The sequence below is a fragment of the Euwallacea fornicatus genome, chromosome 19, assembly GCF_040115645.1.
Source record: "Euwallacea fornicatus isolate EFF26 chromosome 19, ASM4011564v1, whole genome shotgun sequence".
NCBI lineage: Eukaryota > Metazoa > Arthropoda > Insecta > Coleoptera > Curculionidae > Euwallacea > Euwallacea fornicatus.
Genome location: NC_089559.1, coordinates 641,359 through 661,734, shown reverse-complemented (window position 1 = coordinate 661,734; position 20,376 = coordinate 641,359). Strand labels below are relative to the sequence as shown.

General features: G+C 37.2%; 5 protein-coding genes across 12 annotated transcripts in view; 3 read left to right on the top strand and 2 right to left on the bottom strand.

Moving 5' to 3' along the window:
• Positions 1 to 343: 343 nt before the first annotated feature.
• LOC136345247 (dynein axonemal heavy chain 7-like) lies at positions 344 to 13,070 on the top strand. The gene is made up of 12 exons (XM_066293337.1): positions 344 to 483; positions 553 to 998; positions 1,041 to 1,416; positions 1,488 to 1,745; positions 1,797 to 2,110; positions 2,424 to 2,659; positions 2,741 to 2,875; positions 2,931 to 3,154; positions 3,204 to 3,499; positions 3,756 to 3,952; positions 4,090 to 6,566; positions 6,870 to 13,070. Exons 2-12 carry the CDS (start codon positions 730 to 732, stop codon positions 13,068 to 13,070), a joined length of 10,983 nt encoding a protein of 3,660 aa, XP_066149434.1. The 5' UTR covers positions 344 to 483; positions 553 to 729.
• On the top strand, positions 13,044 to 15,241 carry LOC136345256 (uncharacterized). The gene is made up of 9 exons (XM_066293371.1): positions 13,044 to 13,219; positions 13,276 to 13,398; positions 13,492 to 13,639; positions 13,690 to 13,768; positions 14,091 to 14,270; positions 14,320 to 14,492; positions 14,549 to 14,802; positions 14,852 to 15,049; positions 15,102 to 15,241. The coding sequence occupies exons 1-9, from the start codon at positions 13,186 to 13,188 to the stop codon at positions 15,233 to 15,235; spliced, it is 1,323 nt and encodes a 440-aa protein (XP_066149468.1). The 5' UTR covers positions 13,044 to 13,185; the 3' UTR covers positions 15,236 to 15,241.
• Positions 15,242 to 15,271: 30 nt separating this feature from the next.
• On the bottom strand, positions 15,272 to 17,903 carry Sfxn1-3 (Sideroflexin-1-3). Of its 2 annotated transcripts, none has more exons than XM_066293373.1 (9): positions 17,594 to 17,903; positions 17,078 to 17,288; positions 16,894 to 17,020; positions 16,700 to 16,845; positions 16,562 to 16,637; positions 16,353 to 16,438; positions 15,819 to 15,946; positions 15,581 to 15,765; positions 15,272 to 15,458 (listed from the first exon to the last, which is right to left on the bottom strand). In XM_066293373.1, exons 2-9 carry the CDS (start codon positions 17,260 to 17,262, stop codon positions 15,396 to 15,398), a joined length of 996 nt encoding a protein of 331 aa, XP_066149470.1. In that variant the 5' UTR covers positions 17,263 to 17,288; positions 17,594 to 17,903; the 3' UTR covers positions 15,272 to 15,395. The 2 variants fall into 2 exon arrangements, with proteins under 2 accessions (XP_066149470.1, XP_066149471.1); XM_066293374.1 differs by lacking the exon at positions 17,594 to 17,903 and adding an exon at positions 17,359 to 17,538.
• A 328-nt stretch (positions 17,904 to 18,231) lies between these two features.
• LOC136345257 (solute carrier family 35 member E1 homolog) lies at positions 18,232 to 20,276 on the top strand. Its single transcript, XM_066293372.1, has 5 exons — positions 18,232 to 18,710; positions 18,797 to 19,005; positions 19,061 to 19,186; positions 19,237 to 19,476; positions 19,532 to 20,276. Exons 1-5 carry the CDS (start codon positions 18,386 to 18,388, stop codon positions 19,736 to 19,738), a joined length of 1,107 nt encoding a protein of 368 aa, XP_066149469.1. The 5' UTR covers positions 18,232 to 18,385; the 3' UTR covers positions 19,739 to 20,276.
• Grip (Glutamate receptor interacting protein) overlaps positions 20,165 to 20,376 on the bottom strand; it is an 88,570-nt gene continuing 88,358 nt past the window's right edge. For all 7 annotated transcript variants that reach the window (XM_066293357.1, XM_066293356.1, XM_066293361.1 and 4 more), the window contains one exon: positions 20,165 to 20,375. In XM_066293357.1, coding sequence (XP_066149454.1) covers positions 20,310 to 20,375 — 66 coding nt within the window. In that variant the 3' untranslated portion in view covers positions 20,165 to 20,309. The remainder of the gene's footprint in view (position 20,376) is intronic.

Genomic DNA, 20,376 nt, shown 5'->3' with positions numbered 1-20,376 from the left:
GTGCACAAATTGTCTGATAAATGCATGCACGACATAATAATGCAACTCGATCCAACTAAACTATTGGATGACTGTTTAGCTTGAGAAGGCCCTAAACTTAAAAATTTTAAAATCCATCCGAAAACGCACTCGAACAAGGTTGTCAACCAGTACAAATTGGTCAAGGCACACGACCCCCTGCTGGTTCTAGTGAAATGAAACCACTTTCGAGGTCGGTTTTCTTTCCTCAGTTAATTAATTAAATACTCGAAAAACTCATTTGACAAAAGTGTTCGAAGCCCCCACAGTATGATGAGTGGCAGAACGGCACCGTGTGGTAGTAGAAAATCTGCTCCTGGCCAATATATGGTGCCGACACCAGTTGGATTCAGGTACATGAGGGGAGGAGGAACCACTTTTTTAAATGAATCTAGGGAACAGATGGAACCACAATTCAGCCATGTCAAGCTCTGTCGTACGAGGAAACGCAATGGTATTTGTCAGGTAATTCTACTTTTGTATGATTTATTGCGAAATATGGATATGAGTTTTCCTTCGATGTACATCGAGCAGATGAATCCGAAAATATTGCGGATCGGGATGATTTAAACGAGAGGGGTTGTTGTGAAGAGATAATGTCTTAGGGGTTCGAAAATAAACCAGTGATAATGTTTGATCAATAATACCCTTTTATTTCGCCCAAGCTCCCAATCACTTCGTATCGGTTTGAAAATTGTCTTCGAATAAATAATGGCTAACAAACCCTCCAAAAAGTACCACCGCACTAAAGTCCCAGCGCTACCACCCTTGCTTAATATCCCTAAAGATTTGTGCGCGGTTTTTGACGTTAGGGCACGAAAAATTGGCCAAATTTCAGAGTGTATAAGCAAGAATGTTACGAAAACTAGGCGATTGTCTACATGGAATAGAAGAGTAGACATACCAGCGGTTGTCTCAACCACTATTAATAATTCTATGAGAGAATTTGCAGCGAGATGTCCCATAACTGAAATGTCTCGGTAATTTTAAATAAGACTTAATGCATTTATACTTTCTTATAGATTCCAGGAAAAAAATATTAGAAGTAAAATCAACGCTAGAAAATTAGAGCTTCGATTTCCGCAGCTTTTAAATGATATTATGCGTGACTCGAAGCAAGAATTCAAGAAAATAACCCATTGCGCAGGCATGAATTTAAAATTTAAGGAAAAATGCCCTGAAAATTTCACAATTAGCGACTATAGATTCCTAGGTAGAACTGACCAATACAACAAATTTATCTTCGTTAGAAAGCAGTTTGCAATACGCTGGATTCTACATTATCCAGTAATGAGAAATTTCTTGGAAACTTGCCTCACTAAACTGCCCAAACAGTTGATAAAATTGGAAATCCAAAGAGTATTGGAAGTCGATGAGTTGAAGGCAGTTTTTAAAGAGGTTATTTGAAATTTTAATTAAGCAAATTTTTAAGGAAAAAATCGCGGATCTGAGAATTTTTCGCTTTTTAGAAAATATTAATATCTTCATGCTGTCTGCAAGATTTCCACAAAATATTGTGCAATATCTTGGATAAAAACACGGATTTGATCTTCCAAAAACGTCCCCTCAAATTTCTTCCTGCGTGTACCATGTTGTTGTCGAAATACGTCAGTAAAAGCATTGCTCATACCATGGAGGATGTTGTTAAATTCACTCAAAGCTGTCCATATCTGAAATTGCATGTCGACTTTGCAGGAAAGTTGATCATGACTCCTCCAGAAATTGAGGTGAGACGTCATTGTAAAACATCTCTATGATTTTTAGAATCAACATTTTAGGTGGTAATGCTTTTTCATGCGTTACTGAACGATTTAATTAGTTTGGGGGAGGATTTGAGGGTAATGGAGAGAGGACGAATTAAAGGGCAAGAAATGAGGAAGATCTCTTTGTGCCTGACTGAAGAATTTATATTGCAATGCAAAAGTACCATTAGTAGCAACATTAGGGAGTTATACCAGCCCATGGAAGCTTATTTGAGCATCCTCGAAGAGCGCTTTGAGGGGGTATATGAGGATATAATTAGTGGATGTTCTGCACAGTCTCATGACGTTTTGTTTGAGGATGGCTGTGAGAGGATAGAGTTTTATAAAAGGTTTGAATGTTTTTTTATTAAAAAAAAAATTGTTTTGGGTCTCTGGGTAATTTCTCATCAATTGCTTATATTACCGGAATGACTTATTCCTATCAGTATCAATTAGAACAGTGCATTATTTAAAAAAATAAATAAATAATTATGCAATTTGGATATTACCCCGCATTGGCAAACCTCCGCAATCACTCGGTAGATTTTTGACTAAATAGGGACGTTTCCCCTCAAACTCGACAACCGCGAACGTTAACTAATTCGATCAGGTTTGCTGGTTTTTAATCGAAGATTTATTTATAAATAGTCTAATTCTCAACAGGCACATTCACAGTGTTACCCAAATTCCCGACAACGAGTATTTCAACATAGGACAAGTGGATTTAATCCCCTATAGAACGAAATTACACGCAGGGTTGAAAATGATTGCCGACTCAATATTTTCCAACTTGTCCTCACAACATTTATGGGAAATCAACGATATTTGCGATAGTTTTCAGTTGATCAAATCGCGAGCTTTGCAGAAGCCTTTGACTACTGAGGAACTGATTGAAATTGGTAATAAATTGAGGGCCGAAAAGTTACGGCCTTTGTAACTTTATTATCAGAAAGGATGTGTAATCATTGAACTTTCTTAAGGAAAATTCATGTCTTGGGTGCGCAACGAGCAGCTCGAGACTTTAAACTGCAGACTTCAGGCCTCACTGATGTCGCTCTCAAATTTGATCACCATGGGGATTTTGGATGATGATCACATAAAAAGAAATTGCGAAGGTTGTAGTCATAACAAATGCGTTTTGCAAGTTGTGCAAGTCAATATGTATTTCAGCAATAAACTGGCTGAATTTTATTTTTCCTATAATCGAGCAGCATTCGATCAATTACGAGCAGCTGAAATTCGAAGCTGAGGACAAATTGCAAAAAGTGATTGAGGACATCAATGTCCTCATTATTAATACGTATCCGCTGCTGGTGATTTTGGACGAAATGGACGACTTTAAATGTGCCCGAAAATACCTCAATAAGATCACCTTGCAGATGGCTAAAATCAAGGTATTTTTGAAATTTTCGTAAGTTCGATATAGTGCAATAATTTGTCCAGGAAATTCAACTGCAAATTGAGTGGGTAAATAAGGAAGAAGTCTGCCTTAATTTTCCCAAATCCTCGTATCCAGAATTTGATAATCTAAAAGACTACGTATACCCTTTTTACCACCTCTTGAAGCTAAGCCTCGACGTGCAAAAACACGTTTCAGTGTGGCAATATGGTCAGTTTGACTTGCTGGACTACGAATCTGCCAATCGGGCAGTTGAAAAATTCTGTGCAGAACTGAAGGAAATCAAGAAAACCTACAGGAAAAAGCTGAGACAGGCGCAGGACGAAAATTTACCCATCAGGTCTGAATTTTAGCTCAACCCCAATGGGCCTGTTTTAACAGAGAGGAAAACCGATTTGGAACTGTCAAAAATATTTCCAGTCTATTCACAATTGGTTTTCTTTCCCGTTAACAGTGCTCGTATAGGGTGATCATTAAAAAAACTCAAGTAAAGAGTAAATTACTCAATCAACGTCGTGTGGTTACGATTTACCTCGTACGGCAAAATAATGATCACCTCTTATGGATAAAAACTCACTAAAAATTAAATGGTCCAGATTTAAAGGTACCGTCGACGATCCAGATATCTTGAATTGGCCAGCGCCTTTGAAGCTCTGCGGTATGTCCTTGAATATTCTAGAAGAGTTCAAACCGGCTTTGGTGGTGATGAAAATCATGTGCAATAAGGCATTGAAGGCTACACATTGGAGGGCAATGTCTGAGATTGCCGGCTTCGACTTGATGCCCAATGCAGGTGAGGTTTTTTTGATGTTTGAGGTATCATCAGTAAAACGTAAATTTAGCCTATTAAATTTTCAATTTTCTGTATTGATGTTAGGTTCGAGATCATCAGAAAATCGTATATTTCATATTAACGCGATGCATTTACAGGCACAACTTTGAAGAAAATGGTCGAATTCGATCTCAAAGACAACCTCCAGGACTACGAAATCATCTCATTATGTGCTAGCAAAGAAGAAACTCTTGTCAGGCACTTAAAAACCCTAAAAGAGCGTTGGGAAAGTGTGTATTTCATCATTAATGCAGAAAATTATTCCCTTGAGAATTTCAATCAAATTCAGGAGATCGTTGATGAGCAAATCATGGAAATATCCAGAATGCGCGGAATGGTGTTTGTGAAACCATTCGAGAGTGAAGTTGAAAATTTTTACGAAACTTTAGTGAAGATTCAAGATGTTGTATACGATTGGAACATTTTTCAAACGTCTTTTAGCACTTTAAGCTCTATTTTCGCCCTCAATGGACAAGTCTCCCAAGTCCTTTTCCAAGAAAAAATTTGGCTGGAAAATATGGATCAAAAAAATTTGAAATTCTATATAGAAACTTTCAAAAACTCCTCCAGAAAATTAATTGAGATTGTGGAAAAAAGCCGCTTTTGCAGTGATTTGAAGGAAGCATTATTCAACCTGGAAAAAATCCAGAAAGGCATTGACCAGTATTTAGAAACAATCCGCATTAGATTTCCAAGATTATTCTTGATACCAGACAAAGAATTGATGCAATTGCTCTCGAGGAACATCTCCGATAATCAATCATTGCTCCCGAAGATTTTTCCAGGAATTTATCAATTAAAACTTAATAATCACAGAGTAGAAGCAGTATTGAGTAGTTGTCAAGAGCAACTGCGATTAAAAAACCCAGTGAAACTCTCAATGATACTGGAAATCTTTCTCGAAACACTGGATACAGAGGTGCGCAACAGTTTGAAGCACAAACACTCGGAGTGCTTCAAAATCTTCAAGAAAACCCCTTTGAGGGAGCTAATGAAGAAATACCCCCAACAAAGCCTTCAAGTAATGGCTCAAGTCTTCTGGACCGATCAAGTTGAAAATGGATTGAAGCTGCCACATAACATTAAACTATTAATGCTGAAACAAAGACTGGATAATAGGATTGAGGAGAAAATTCTGGAAATAAAACTTCAAAAAACTAATTTCCTACAAAGGAATATAATCCAGAATTTACTCATGGTAGATTTGAACTTGAAATATTTCCTGCAGAACTTTGTTAAAGATGGATTAGTGATCGACGATCATCACTTTGATTGGCAAAGGCAGCTGCGATTTTACTGTCAAAATTCTGTTTGTTTTGTGAGATTTATGAATCATGTGATCGATTATGGGTATGAGTATCTGGGCAACAATGGGCAAATCATGCTTTCTTCACAGACTGAGCGCTGCTACGTCACGCTACTTATCGCGTATTTTAACAACTTCTTTGGGTTTCTCAAAGGAGCTTATCAAACTGGAAAGTCTGTTACTGTGAAATATTTAGCAGAAACTCTCGGAAGGGCTTTTTATTCATTCAGCTGTATTTCGAAGCTTAAAGTAAATGAATTGGGGAGAGTCCTCAAGGGGGTTTCCCTTATCAACTACTGCTGGATTAATATAAAACATATTGAGAAACTAAAATTTGAAGTACTCAGCAGTATTTCTCAGGAATTAAGGAATATTTTGGATAGAAGACCTATGAAGAATTTCATAGTAATATGTCAATCCTCTGCGTCAGCGCAGCTACCTGAGAATTTTAAGTCAATTTTCAGGACTTTTAGCTTATCAAAGCCTCATTTAGAGATCATTGCAGAGGGTCTTTTTGCCACCATTGGGATGTCCAACTTTAAAAATTGTTCAAAGCACTTGTGTCTTTGTTTGCGGCTTTTGGAAGACCTCATAGGCACTGAAAAACACTACATTTTTAAGCTAAAACAACTCAAGAAGGTTGTGACGAATTTCCAGAAGCTACAAAGCTCTGAGAGTGACAACTTCAGAGTTTTAAGCTTGAGCATCAGTCAGGTGTTTTCTTCTCAATTACAGCCTGATGATCTAGTCATATTCCAGAAGTTTCTTTCAGACATTTTTGCCGACATTTCATTCGTGCCACGGAATTCGAACAACGTTTCCGTAGAAGGAAACTATTCTCAAGAGTTCTTGATTAAAACCCAAGAAGTCTTCGATTGTTTAACCCGTCCTAGAACTAGTCTAATCTTGCTGGGAGACTCTGGTACTGGAAAAACCACTTCTGTAAAACTTTGTCATAACTTGAAATCTGACGTGAAATTACACATCTTCAGCCCCAGTTGTATAGACTATGAAACTATCATTGGAAAACCCTCCAAAAATCCCAACGTTAGATGGAGAGATGGAATATTACTGTCTGTTTTAAAGAATTTGGAACAGGAAAACTGGATTTTGTTCGATGGTAAAATGAAACAGAACTTTATCGGTGATATGTTGGAGGTTCTGGATGAAAGGCAGCTGTTTCTAGAGTCTTTGGAACAAGTTGAGGTTGTGGATAACGTGACGTTTGTGTTTGAGACCACAGAATTGATGTCTTGGAGTCCAACAATGGTAAGTATTTGTTGGATCGGCTTTCTGAAAGATGGTTTAAACTGCTCTACGATTAACTGATTAATCAAAAAATAAGTATATTCGTATGGATAAAATTAAATAACGAAAGCTACATCATTTCTTAAAAAAAGTAAATTTTTAAACAACGGCCACCTGTAATAATAAATGAACTTTGAAGGGCGGGCACCTGTCCATCTTTATCATTTCCTCCCTCGATACACTCTTGTGTATCCAGAAGGGAGAAGGAAAAGAAAAAAGATGAAAGTGGTGCTCATCGATTCAAAATCAATGTTTTTTTCACAGATCTCCAGATGTACCGTCATCTACTTTCCGCCTCAAACCATGCCCTACTCGAGCCTCATTGAATCCTGGTTGAAAACCTGCAAATCCTTGTGGCTTCAAGATCACAAAACGCAAATAGAAGCTCTTATCAAATGGTTCCTACCACCCTCTCTGGAAACTCTTCTCACTTTAACCCCTTATATTACGCTTAGCCAGAACACTTTAGTCAACAATGTTTTAACGTACTTCCAACTGATTATGGATGAAGCATACTCTGAAAATGGCAAAAAAGATGAAGACTTGAAAAACATTTCTCCTTGGATACATGCCACGTTAATCCAGGCGGGAGCCTTAGGACTTTCCAGCTGCATGTGTTGGGAAGAACGGAAGAAGTTTGATGAGTTTTATAAGCAGCTTTGGAAAGGTTTTTATGGGTATCCTTCATGTTTGGAAAAATTAGAAGTTGCAGTGCCTACAGAGGGGATTGTGTTGGACTATTGTTACATGTATAAATTGAGGGGGACCTGGAAGCTTTGGGCTGACGTGTTGAAGAATGAAAAGATGATGGATATGACTGTGCCCACTGTTGATACGATTAGAATCAACTTTATCCTTGATCTGCACTTGAAGTATGATAGAAAATTGCTGATAGTTGGGCCGAGAAATACTGGGAAATCCTTAGCTTTGAAGAATTGTATGAAGAGGTTGGATGAAAATGATTTTGATCAGGCATTTTTTTGCTGTAGCAATTTTCTGAGCGCAAATAATTTATTCAAAGAACTATTACAGTACAAGTTAAATCAACGCACTAAGCGCTTAGTGTGTTTTTTGGATGACTTAAATTGTTCCCGTAAAGATTCGAATACTCTAGAACTATTGAGGCTTATCATAGATCACGATTTATCCCCAAATTTCCGCGAGAAACTGGAAAATACCAACTTTATAGCCTCTACACTTAATGAGGATTTACCTAGGAGACTCCTTAAAAATTTTAATGTTCTTGGAATTAGCGAATTTACCAATGAGAGTTATTGCAAGATTTTTAGTCAAAGTCTATTTTACTCCTGGAAAAAATCTGGATTCCCTGGAGATACGCTCAATTCTGTTGAAACATTAATAGGAGCTTCGATGAAGATTTATCTGCAGCTAAAGGAGTCGTTGAAATACTGTTTAAGGAGTTGTTTCGATATAAAGGGTTTAGGGAGAATTGTTAAGGGTTGTACATTACTGAAGAAGGAGACTTTTGATGGAAATAAGAAGATTTATCTCAAATTGTGGGTTCATGAATTAGTGCGAGAGTTTTTGGACTGTTTGGATAATTTGGATGATTTCAAGAATGGTTTAGATTTCATCAAAGTCGCATTAAAGGAGAACTTCCAAGAGGATGCTTCAGAGACCTTCGGAGAAAACCATGAAGATTGGGTTTTAGACAAGATTTATTTTGGCTTCAAATCAAATGGTTGCTATGAGGAAATAAATCTCAAAGATAGTTGCAAGCAGCTATTGCAAGATTACAATAACAAATTTCCCAAAGTGAACCTACTATTTTTTGATTATGCCCTAGAAAAGATGGCAATTTTATGTAGGCTTTTATCAATTTCCAATGAAACAATTCTGCATCTGGGCCTCACAGGGCGTGGCAGGAAGTCCTTGACAAAATTTTGTAGCTTCATTTGCGATCAAAATTATTTTCAATCCAGTTTTGTTCGTGATAATAGACGCTTGTTAACAGACTTCAAAACAGTGCTTAAAGAATGCGGATATATGGCAAAAAATACTGTTTTCTTTGTCTCTGAAGAGTTGCTGAACGAGGAGTTTTTGGCAGTTGTCGATCATTTTTTGAGAGATGGAGACGTTACTGATTTTTATAATCCAGAAGAGAAGCTGCAAATTTTGGAGGTTACAAGACTAGGGGCCCAAGGAGGAAATAAGAATTTAGATATAAGTCTTCAAAAGGTCTTTAAGTACTTTAACAAACAATGCAGGGAAAACTTGCACTTAACCTTATCGTTTAATATTGGAGATCAGCTCAGAAGAAAAATTTCCTCATATCCCTCGTTAACTGCTCGATGTAGCAGAGTTTTCTGGCATTTATGGCCAGAAGAAGCTTTGCAATTCATCGCAAATCACTACATTGAAAGTTCTCTTATTGATAAAACAATTTCTGAACAAATTTCTGCAGCTTCAGTTTTTATGTTCAAAACCTCTGAAACAACTTCAAAATCCTTCACTCACTTCAATAACCTCTTTATCGACTTGGTAGTTAAAAAGCAGAAATATCTCACAGCAAAAAAATCCAGATTTCAACAGGGTTTGGCCAAATTGTCGTATGCCTCATCTCAGATTTGCGACATGCAAAAAGCCCTAGCAGAATATCAGCCTCAACTTGAGGAAATGACTAGAAATGCTGTAGAGATGACTGAGCAAATCGCCTTGGAGAGTGAGGAGGTGGAGAAAGCCTCAAATTTGGTAAGGGAAGATGAGAAAACTGCAAGTCGACAAGCAATTGTGGCTCAAGAGTTGAAGTCTGAGTGTGAGTCCGAATTGGCGCAGGCCATTCCTATTTTAGAAGACGCTATTTCTGCCCTAAACACTCTCAAACCTTCAGATATTACTTTGGTAAAATCAATGAAAAATCCCCCGGACGCAGTGAAATTGGTCATGGCCTCAGTTTGCGTGATCAAAGAAGTGAAACCTGATAAAATCCCTGATGCCAGTACTGGCCGAAAGACTTATGACTATTGGGGCCCCTCAAAAAGAATTTTAGGCGACATGAACTTTCTTCAAACCCTCAAAGACTTTGACAAAGACCACATCAAACTCGAAATCATAAATAAAATACGAAAAGAATTCCTCCCCCATAAAGATTTCAAGCCTCATGTAGTTGCTAAAGCTTCAAGTGCAGCTGAAGGCCTCTGCAAGTGGATTATCGCCATGGATATGTACGATAAAGTAGCAAAAGAGGTGGCCCCGAAGAAAGTCAAACTCGATAAAGCAGAGAAGGAGTATGCGCAGACCATGCGAGTTCTGAATGAGAAGAAGGAGGAGGTGGTAAGGATCGAAGAGAAGTTAGCGCAGCTAAATTGGCTCCTGGATGAGGCCGTTAAGAAGCAAGTGAAATTGCAGAGTGAAGTCGATTTGTGTAACAGAAAACTGAGCAGTGCGCAGAAGCTTATTGGAGGCCTAGGGGGGGAGAGACAGCGTTGGAGTGAAGCTGCTGAGAGGCTGCAGCGACATCTTGACGATTTGCCTGGAGATGCCCTTTTGAGCTGTGCACTAGTTGCATATTTGCCACAATTGTCCCAGCAGAAAAGGAATGAGAAACTTCTAGTTTTTAGAAATTTTATTGAAAATCTCAAAATTCCTATAACCAAGAAAGAAGATTTTAAGTTTTCCGCACTTTTAGCGAATACTTCCAAAGTAGAAACTTGGATAGAAAACGGACTTTTGCCCTCAGAATTTTTTATAGAAAACGCCCTCATTGTGCACAATTCCCAATTTCACTGTCTTTTTATAGATCCAGAGTTTCAAGCCCAACAATGGATTATCAAAACTGAGGCCGGACATAACCTCTTGCAAACCAAACTTACCTTCAATGATTTTCTATCTCAATTGAAAAACTCTCTCATTCACGGGCTGAGAATCCTTATTAAAGATCCTCAGGGATTTATCCCATTATATCTCACAGAGTTTTTGTCGCAAGAAAAGAACCCCGTAACCATAAATTTAGAGGAGGTGGAGGTGCATGGTAGTGCGAAAACGTATTTAATCGGATGTAAGAGTAACGCCAAATACAGTGAGGAGATTTGTAGTAAAATCACTGTTATAAACTTTCAATTAACAGAGGAAGCTTTAACAGAAAACCTTCTGAGGACTGTGATGGAGATTGAAAGACCGGAATCGAGGAAGATGAGTGAGGAGCTTTGGGAAATGACGAAGAACTCTAGGGAGGAGCTTAAAAATCTAGATTCGAAGATACTTGACACTCTTTGTGAGAGCAAAACCGATATTCTGGAGGATGAAGCAAGTATTTATATCCTGGATCAGTCGAAACAACTGAGCCAAACAGTCAAATTAAAACAAGCTCAGGCTCAGAGAATAGCTGAAATCATTAGCGAGCTCAAGGAAAATTACCTGGATGTGGCAAAATATGTCTCTAGACAATTTTTCTGCATTAATAATCTCCAAAAGCTCCATCACAGTTACCAATTTTCCCTTAAATGGTTCAAAAACATTTATTTTATGTCCATATTAAACGCAGGTAAATCCAGGGATATTCAGACTCGTTGCAGGAATATTTGCCAAACTTTTACCTTGAATTTGTTCCAGTGCATCAATAAAGGTTTGTTTGAAAGGCACAAATTGCTATTTGCCTTTTGGCTCTCTTTAAGTGTAGCTGAAACTAAAAGTAACGATGAAATTAAACTTTTGAAACCTCAATTTTTGAGGTCAAAAATCTGCGATTTTATAAAGCAAACTCTGGGCCCTAAATTCTTAAAACCTTCATTCATGGATATCCAACAAATCTACAATGAATCTCACAGTTTAATGCCGATCATCTTCTTCTTAACTCCAGGTTTAAATATCCTCAAACACCTGCGCAGATTTGCCGAATTAAAGCAAGTTCTCCACAAGTTCCAGCATTTCAGCCTAGATGCCTCCAATTACACTGAAGCCGAAAATTTGATTAAGAAATTTCGAATTGAAGCTTCTTGGGTGCTTCTGGAGAATTGCCATCTCGCTCCCAATTGGTTGTGGGAGTTGGAGAGGGTGTTGGAGGGGATGGACTTTGAGAACACCCATGAAAACTTTCGGCTGTTTCTTTCTGTGGATTCAAGCGCCGAGTTGCCCTTGGAGATGATCCAGAATTGTGTGAAGGTTGTTTGGGAGAGTCAGAGAAGGGTAAAAAATGGGTTATTGGAAGCTTATCATAGATATCCAATAACTGTGGATGATTATTATTATGGATGTCCCGGACAGCAAGAAATGTTCTCAAAGTTGTTATATGGTTTATGTAGATTTCATTTTATTCTATTGAGGCGTTACATGCATTGGAACTTGAGTTATAAATTTGAGGAGGCAAATTTAGAGCTCTCTCAGTCCTTTTTGAGGCAGTTTGTTAATGAGGAAAGCTGTTTGTTCGAGAAGCTTTACTATGTCGTTGGTGAGTGCATTTATAGTGGAAGCTTAGAAGTCATTGAGGAGAGGAGATTGGTAGAGGAAATATTAAGAACCTGTTTAAACGACGCCGAAAAGAAACTCTCAAAATATGATAGAAGCGATTATATACAACTGATTCAAAATTTACCAGATGAAACTGCTGAAGATCTGTTTTTGAGTCACTATCAATTTATTGAAGAGGAAGCAAAAGAGGATTTTTTAGAAGACTTTGCCCTTTTAACAAATTCTTCTGAGGAAACCTGCCTAATTCCAAATTCCGACTTGCTAATACAACTAATTGAAGATTTACTCAATATTTTCCCTGAAAATGTACCTCAAAAAAACCCATCAGAATTTGTATTGAAAGAATTGAAACTATATCAGAAATTATTGCTGCGTATTCGAAGCAATCTTGAAGACTTAAAGGCCTCATTGCTGGGCTTCAAGATTTTGGATCACAATCTTGAAGCGGTGGCTTTAGATTTATCGCAAAATAAAATTCCTAAAACTTGGTTAAAGTTTTGCTACCCCACTTTGCAAAATCTTGGAAATTTTGCCAGAAATTTTCGTGAAAATCTGACTTTCATGGAGAATTTTAATCGAAAAGAGGTTTTAGTGCGTGCCTGGTTTTTCCCCAAGGTTTTAATTGCTGCTTTGAAGATTAATTTTGCCAGAAATTTTGGAGTGGAAATTGACAAAGTAGGATTAAAGTGTGAAGTTGCCGAGAAAGATTTTGAAGAAGGGACTATTGTCTTTAGAGGGTTGTCTCTTTTGGGCGCAGGATATGATTCTGCAAATGGAGGATTGGTAGAGCTTTTACCCGACATTCCTTACAGCCCTATAAATGCTCTAATTTTTAAACCTATAGTGCTTTCAGGGGGGACACCTCAAGGGAATGGTTCAAAGTGCAAATTAAGTGTTTTTAAGACACAAATAAACGCCGACGAAATAGGTTTTCTGTCTGGCAATCGGGTAATTTCAGTGCAGTTAAATTGCAGTAAATTTGATAGTTTTTGGATCAAAAGGGGGGTGTGTTTTGTCTCTGAAATAATCCGTAATTGAAGTGATTGGGAGAAAAATCATTTATTTATTTCTGGTTCATTTTCCTCTATGCAGCTGTATCTAAAATATTGACCTATAACTATCTCAATAGATAAACCAACAGGTTGCTGATGAAATGTTGAACGTGTCCAGTTCGGAAGTACCTTTTTGTAAGTTGTATTACCAAAAAATTAAAAATAAAAGGGGAATTAAATTTTAATTTTAGCCCAAGAAGGTACAGTTGATGAAAACTTTCAAAAATCCGAGATGCAGAGCGATTATCGGATATTTTCCAGATCTCAATATATTCAAGAAATCCAGAAACAACCAGCCAAAATAACTTCTTCAGGTTAATTTTCAACCATGATTTTCAATCTTCCTTTAGAATCTTCATTTATAAACCCAATTTCTAAATACATTTTTTTGATATAAAACCCTTAAGGGATGGAGCCACTTTTACAGCAAACCTTCAGCGGAACAAGGGTGAAGCGTGATGAGGTGACTAAGAAAGTAGTGAAGAATTTGGCTGTTGATAAGATGAATGAAAAAGAAAAGAAGGGGGCCAAAGTGATCATTAGCATGCAACAATTGTAGGTTTTTGTAATAAACAATTTAAGATATTTTGACGTTTTCTACATAGAAATCCAGATTATGAGACCCTCTCTGTCACACCGAGTTACCTTTCGTCTCCCAAGGACGTTGTCCACGAAGAGGCAAGGGTAAGAATCTACAAGAGTCATTTCTGTTATCATTCATGAGTTTAAAATTCCATAAAATCTCATATTTTGACTTTCATTAAATCCTGATTTTTCGAAATTTATTGTACAAGTGAGTCACCGCATCGTTTAAAATTTTCCCATTTCCTCGTTTTCTCTCTCTGTCTATTTTCAAATTTATAATCCATGTGGTGGGTGCTTAAAACTCACATTTGAAGTATGTTAATAGTAATGTAACTCAGAACTTGAAAAAAACCATAAATCTGTTTAATTTTTGTTTTAATAACATTTTATCGACAAATAATTAAAATTAAATGCCTTTAAGCCTAAACTGCACATGGAGTACCACGAACTGGCCAAAATGGTGAAAGAGGAGAGTCAGGACGTGGAGAATATTCTCAAAATAGTCCCCCCCGATTTGCCCCTACGTGAGGACCGCTATGCATTAAAACAGCGGGTGCAGAGACTGCGCTTGAACGCTGAATCTGTGATGTTCCTAGAAGAAGTTTGTAGCTTTTAACTCTGTCGAGTACTCTTACAGTAACATTTTTTAGTCGATCATAAACCATACTCCTACAGCTGATGAAGCAATAGTGGAAACCCCCCCGGAAGTTCTAGCTTGTATAATGCACACAGTAGAAAGTGGTGTGGCTCCCGAGTGTCCCCCTGACCAGATATTTCACACCTTATTTGAGGAGACGTCGACTGAACACTCGATTGTCTTGAGGTTAAATAATCGAAGTTTTTTTCTCTACAATAAGTTCAAATCGAGGAGTTTTTCAGCTCTGTAAGTCCAGGTCTATTGCAAGATGTCCTGGTGCCCCAACAGCTAGCCAAAGAGATTCATAAAGAATCTGTGACTGCAGGTTTAATAAACTTGATCGATATTTATAAAAACGTCAGCGAAGCTGAAGATTGGCCTGCAATGGACGTTTTTAATGTTGTAATGGATGATGCGGCAAGAAAACCTAGTAAAGAGCACCCTACGGTGCCCTTTAAGCCTCTTCAGAACGAGGAGATGCCTTGGGCGGATGAGGGTGCATATTATTACCTCATTGGTTTAGCCTCTACTAGGCGTTTATCTAGATTTGGAGCCGATAGTGAATATTGTGGGAGCAGAGCCTGCAATAGTATTGCAGCCAGCTTATGTACCAGATTTGGAATCTTCTGGAAATTTAGAGAGTGTGATGAGCCGTGGAATCGAGTATTTTGTTGAGGCCGATCCTGTGCAGTATATCTCCAAGGTGCAACTGAGGGGTAGTCAGCCTCCTACTTGGTTTCCAGGTGAGAGTAATATATATTTTTTAACCATATCTTCCAGCTATCTTTTTATTAGGCTACATTCTCGCCCTACCAGAGTTTCCAGGCGTAGTTAAACTGGCAAGAAACCCCGACGAAGTATTTACTTCCAGTTGGAAATCCTGTCATCCCAAATTAATTCCTGATGAGTCTATATCAATATTGCATTGAATTAACTGGTAAGGAAGGAAAATAAAATGCACGAAATGGCTTTTACTAAAATTATTTAGTACAATTTAACATTGCTTAGTATTATTGTCACGTTGAACGAAAGATTTGACGAGTTTTTCAATGAAAATGTATGCTTTAATCCCCAGAATGAGGGAAAAACTTACAGACCTTTGTTGAAAAACACTCGTTCAATTTTGTCATCATATTTCTTGCGGACTTCCATCTGAAATCAAAGAAGTTTTTGAAGGTCGATTATATTAAAATAAAATATACAAAGAGAATAAGTTATTGTCATAAAACACGCACCTCGAAAGGTTTGAAAGGTCGGTATACGTGTTTTTTTACCTTAAGGTCGTCCTCTAAACGTGCGAAGGGTATACTGGCCTTTTGATTGAAAAATGCACATGCCAAGGGCGTGGCAAAGGTCAGACACAATCCTAAAACTCCCAGGGAGGTCGGGAGACCTAGCCAGGGGTATCTGCATAAAGTCCCCCTCTTTTCCAAATAGTCCAGAACCACGGGGGTTAGAACTGCATTAAGACACATTTTCAAGAATAATTTGCCAATAGAGTGAATTTCATACCCATTCCCGGTAAAGCCATGGCGATCCTACTTAGTATCACTTGGCTAATGCCGTACTGCGCAGCCACTTTTGAGTATCCGAGTTTATTGCCGTTTGCGTCAAAAACAGGAGTTCCATGTTTAAGTTCCCTAAAAACGGTTTAAAAGATGCATTTTTACCATGCAGAAGCACTTGTAGTGACATGAGGGTACCCCCCTTCCCCCATATAAGAGGTTCGATGCTAACTCCCTAATATTCGGGCTAACTTCGGATTTTGGTCTATGAAGGTTCTTTAACTAACTAACTAAATATATTAAGGAATTATTATAATTGAAAAAAAATGGAGTAACATAAGAAATTCACGTGAAGTAACAATCGTCACGTTAAATTGTTTATATTGTCTCCACTATGCATAATTATGTTTGCGCTTGCACTTAGAGTGACAGATATAGCCCCCATCGACTATCTTTAATTGTAATCGAACATTGTTATCACATTACAAGTCTCATGCCAAAATGCGCGTTACATTCAAGCTTTCGTAAAATGTAAACTCACTGCGCTCTCATCATTGGAATGTTGATGCAATTAGCGGCCGCCACCGCTGCGAACGGCACCAAGCGTCCCACCAAAGGCGGCATCTTCTGCGGCACAAAAATCATTCATTTGGCATCGGGTACCTCTAAGAAGACCGCGTGTTCAATGACACCGTTTTGTATCCCAATCAATTGCCGAAAAAGAACAATTTAAGATATGTGTACACTTACTTTAACCAGGGCATTCAGCCCTAAAGCTGTAGAAACGGCCCCCGTGGTAGCAAACGCATATGACGTCAGGATTTGCCTAGAATTTTGAAATTACGCACGTAGGCGCATAACATAATTATCAAAATAAAATTATTTTACCTATCAGTCTGGACTATATCTCCACTCCGATTGGTATAATTCACAATGGCGTTAAACGACTGATTAATCCACTGCCAAAATATCACAGCGGGAGTTGACTTGTAGAACGTGATCATTCCTCCGGTGATCAGCATATTCATGGGTACCTAATGAACCGTCATATACTTCCACTATGAAAGAATATCTCTTCATACTTGAGCAGACATTCTTCCGATCAGCATCATCTTCTCTCCGGTGTCCGGATGGAATGCCGAATCGTATAACACCTTAGCCGTCCATAAATCGTTTTCAGTTGTATCTTTAGGCAATTGCGTTCCAGATCTATATAGAAATTACATTTTATAAAAGTCCAGACATTAAATCGAATAAATGTTTTACTTGTAAGATTGTATTAAGCATTTAGCATCGTCTAATTTGCGACTGCTAACGAAAAGGTTTAAGGGGTTAGTGGTCTGGATAAAATGTTTGGCCCTTCCCATATAAGTGTTTTGGTCAAAACGCGGCTCATCTAAGTTAATTTTCTTTGCTTCTTCCTCGGAATCCGGCATTTTTGTTATTATCATTTCGTTAGAGATATGCTAAAATTAATCTGAAAAGAGGAATGTTTATAAAATATATGAAAATCACAAATCACGTATCGTTATTATGTATCTACTTACGTCTTGTGACTTCGCTTTACGTCTCACGCAAAACACATAGAAAAATTAAGGATTTCTTATTCAAATTTCAAATACGTTAGTAATTTATGTTATATGACCTAAGTTAACATTGGAACCGTGTTAATTAACATTGAATTGCAAAATTTTCAATAGAAATTTTCGGTCCTTATTAAAGTAAAGAGAGTAGATAGTAATGACGCATTTGCTTTGACCCTTCTTCAGCTGGAAAACTTACCTTTAATTAATTTATTGCACTTTTAAAACGTCAATTTTGGGATCGAATATAAACTTGAGTTAATTAAAACGTTAAAAGTTCACATTCAAATAAGTATAAACTTTTACTCTGGTTGATGCGTGTTAATGACAAAAAATAATGAGCACTAGACGTTTGTGGAAATAATGGACCGCAGCGCGGTGAATAACTCGTAAACGACCGATATTCTTATCTGTGGCTTATCAAAAGGTCACGAGAATATTTGAAAATAATAAAATTTGCCTAATAACTTCGTCTTTTACGAAATTTCGTAGATTTAGGAGGCGATTTAGTTTTATCACGTCTGAAAAGCGCAGAAAGCGCCTGTACAGGAATATTGATTTATGTGTCTGTTGATGACGAATGTTAGCAGAATCACTTAGAAATGTTCAAATTTAATGAAGGTATAATTTTTTTAAGGTTTAAGAGTGATAGTAAGATAAATGCAAAAAATCAAATTCGTATTAACTCAAAATGATTATACTAGTATATTTACGTTGTCTACGATGAGAATTTTCCTGGGTTTCATTGATTTTTTAACCATCTAACTAATCTAAAATATGTTTAACTATGAAATTGAAAAGTATTGACCAATTTGGAGACATCCTGTATAACAGTCTACATCGAAAAGCCGATGTCGATAATAATTTTCGATATCGAGATTTGTCTGAAAGACACCTCCGCTCTAGCAATTTGAATATTCGTCACATTGAGATCTGTCACTCAATCAGCTGATAAAGGTCACTTTAGGGGTTGTGTTTCTGCCAACGTATCATGGCTGACCCAAAAAGGGGCAAAGAGGTTTTGAGCATTATATTGCTATGTTTAGCATGGTACGTTGTCAGCTCCACAAACAATGTAATCGGGAAGACTGTTCTCAACGAATTCCCGTATCCTATGACCATGACAATGGTCCAGTTGCTCACAATCACTATTCTCAGTGGGCCCTTTTTCAACTTATGGGGGATCAGAAAATACGTGGATATAGACTGGAAATATTACTGTAAATTGATCATCCCCCTTGCCTTTGGGAAGTTTATTGCAAGTGTTTTTAGCCATGTCAGTATTTGGAAAGTTCCTGTATCTTATGCCCATACAGGTAAGTAATAGTTGCAAGTGCCATATGTTTATGTGAGAGATCTAAATCAAAACTTCAAACTACATTTGATACTAATACTGTTTCAGTCAAAGCTACAATGCCTCTTTTTACGGTGCTCCTATCAAGACTTATTATGGGTGAAAAGCAGACGTTTAAGGTGTATATTAGCCTTATTCCAATAATTGGAGGAGTGGCCATTGCCACTCTAACTGAGATCAGTTTCGACATGATTGGATTGGTCAGTGCTTTAGTGGCTACTGCTGGCTTCTCTCTTCAGCATATATTTTCCAAGAAAGTGAGATTTCATTTTCATGTCTATACCACCTGAAACAATATTCTGGTTTTAACAGGTATTAAAAGATACCAAGATTCACCATCTAAGACTGTTGCATCTACTAGGTAGATTAGCTTTATTCATGTTCCTTCCTGTCTGGTTGTATGCAGACTTTCTAAGTTTAATACATGACAAAACTAAGGTAAACTTGCCCCTTGTGAAAAATAAATAATTCTTTATTTCTCTCTATAGACCTATCAGGACTATAGGGTAATTACCCTGCTTTTTATTGATGGCCTTCTAAACTGGTTACAAAACATTATAGCATTCAGTTTATTGAATTTAGTCACTCCTCTGACTTATGCAGTGGCCAATTGCAGCAAAAGAATTTTTGTCATTGGATTATCTCTATTTGTGTTGGGTAACCCAGTGACCTCAATGAACATTGTAGGTATGCTTATGGCGATTTTTGGAGTTCTTCATTATAACAAGGTAAATAGTTGTTTTGAACTGAGATGGAATTGAAAGTAGGATAAGTTTTTCTTAGGCAAAATATGACCAGAAGCAAAGTGAACAGAAGGAAACTCTTCTACCTTATGTGCAAAGCTGGCAGGACAAAATCACCTACCCTGTGTTTGAAAATGGGGTTAAAGATTTGAATGGTTTTGCCGGTGGTGATATGAACAGTTTAAACAATAATTTTAGTTATAACTCAAGGACTATACGATCAAAAGGCAATTTGCTTTTCTCATAGTTTTAGGTAGGAGAACTTGTCCAGGTACTTAAGGCTTTGAGTGGTAAGCCAAAGAATTAGATAATTGACTGTGGGTGATGTGACAATCGCAGTGGTAAAGTGAGATGATGATAGTTGTTGTTTAGGTTTAATTTAATAGTATTGTTGCTCAATTTAAATTTGCTCTGCTACTTTTAAGAATAAATTTTGTGGTTGGTTCACTCAGTGGTTTAGAAGCCATTTTCCTCGAATCATATTTCAACATTTTGAAGTCCTCTTTTAACCTTGTAAGATATTTTTCCAATAATAGATTCTCTGTATATAGTTAGGTCAAATATAAAAGTCCTTCATTTAAGTGAGTGTGAGAAAATGTGTTGGTATTTTTTTTATGTTTAAATATTTATTGAGAATTCAATGTTGTGCAGCTATGAAAAAAAACTTCCAATAGTAATATCAAACTGTATTTATATAACAGAATTTGTTTTAGTAACCATACTAAATTGTAAATGGTGATATAATGTCAACTAAGATAAAAATAAATATTTTATTTTATTATAAACTTGGAATTATTTATTTGATAATAAATAATAATCTATAAAGTCTTTGTTATAGTGCTGTGGCTCGAGGAGAACGACATCTTCGTTACGCCATGAACAGCC

What these genes read in the sequence shown, in the direction of transcription:
- LOC136345247 (XM_066293337.1), top strand. Translation starts at nt 730, where the DNA reads ATGGCTAACAAACCCTCCAAAAAGTACCACCGCACTAAAGTCCCAGCG. An exon ending in TGAAGGCAGTTTTTAAAGAG is followed by an intron (nt 1,417 to 1,487) that starts GTTATTTGAAAT and finishes TTCGCTTTTTAG; the next exon opens with AAAATATTAATATCTTCATG. An exon ending in TGAGGAACTGATTGAAATTG is followed by an intron (nt 2,660 to 2,740) that starts GTAATAAATTGA and finishes AACTTTCTTAAG; the next exon opens with GAAAATTCATGTCTTGGGTG.
- LOC136345256 (XM_066293371.1), top strand. Translation starts at nt 13,186, where the DNA reads ATGTTGAACGTGTCCAGTTCGGAAGTACCTTTTT. An exon ending in CTGTGATGTTCCTAGAAGAA is followed by an intron (nt 14,271 to 14,319) that starts GTTTGTAGCTTT and finishes AACATTTTTTAG; the next exon opens with TCGATCATAAACCATACTCC. An exon ending in GCCTCCTACTTGGTTTCCAG is followed by an intron (nt 15,050 to 15,101) that starts GTGAGAGTAATA and finishes TCTTTTTATTAG; the next exon opens with GCTACATTCTCGCCCTACCA.
- Sfxn1-3 (XM_066293373.1), bottom strand. Translation starts at nt 17,262, where the DNA reads ATGATAATAACAAAAATGCCGGATTCCGAGGAAGAAGCAAAGAAAATT. An exon ending in ATTCCAATGATGAGAGCGCA is followed by an intron (nt 15,947 to 16,352) that starts GTGAGTTTACAT and finishes AACCGTTTTTAG; the next exon opens with GGAACTTAAACATGGAACTC. An exon ending in GTTTAGAGGACGACCTTAAG is followed by an intron (nt 15,459 to 15,580) that starts GTAAAAAAACAC and finishes CTTTGATTTCAG; the next exon opens with ATGGAAGTCCGCAAGAAATA.
- LOC136345257 (XM_066293372.1), top strand. Translation starts at nt 18,386, where the DNA reads ATGGCTGACCCAAAAAGGGGCAAAGAGGTTTTGAGCATTATATTGCTA. An exon ending in AGCATATATTTTCCAAGAAA is followed by an intron (nt 19,006 to 19,060) that starts GTGAGATTTCAT and finishes TGGTTTTAACAG; the next exon opens with GTATTAAAAGATACCAAGAT. An exon ending in TAATACATGACAAAACTAAG is followed by an intron (nt 19,187 to 19,236) that starts GTAAACTTGCCC and finishes TTCTCTCTATAG; the next exon opens with ACCTATCAGGACTATAGGGT.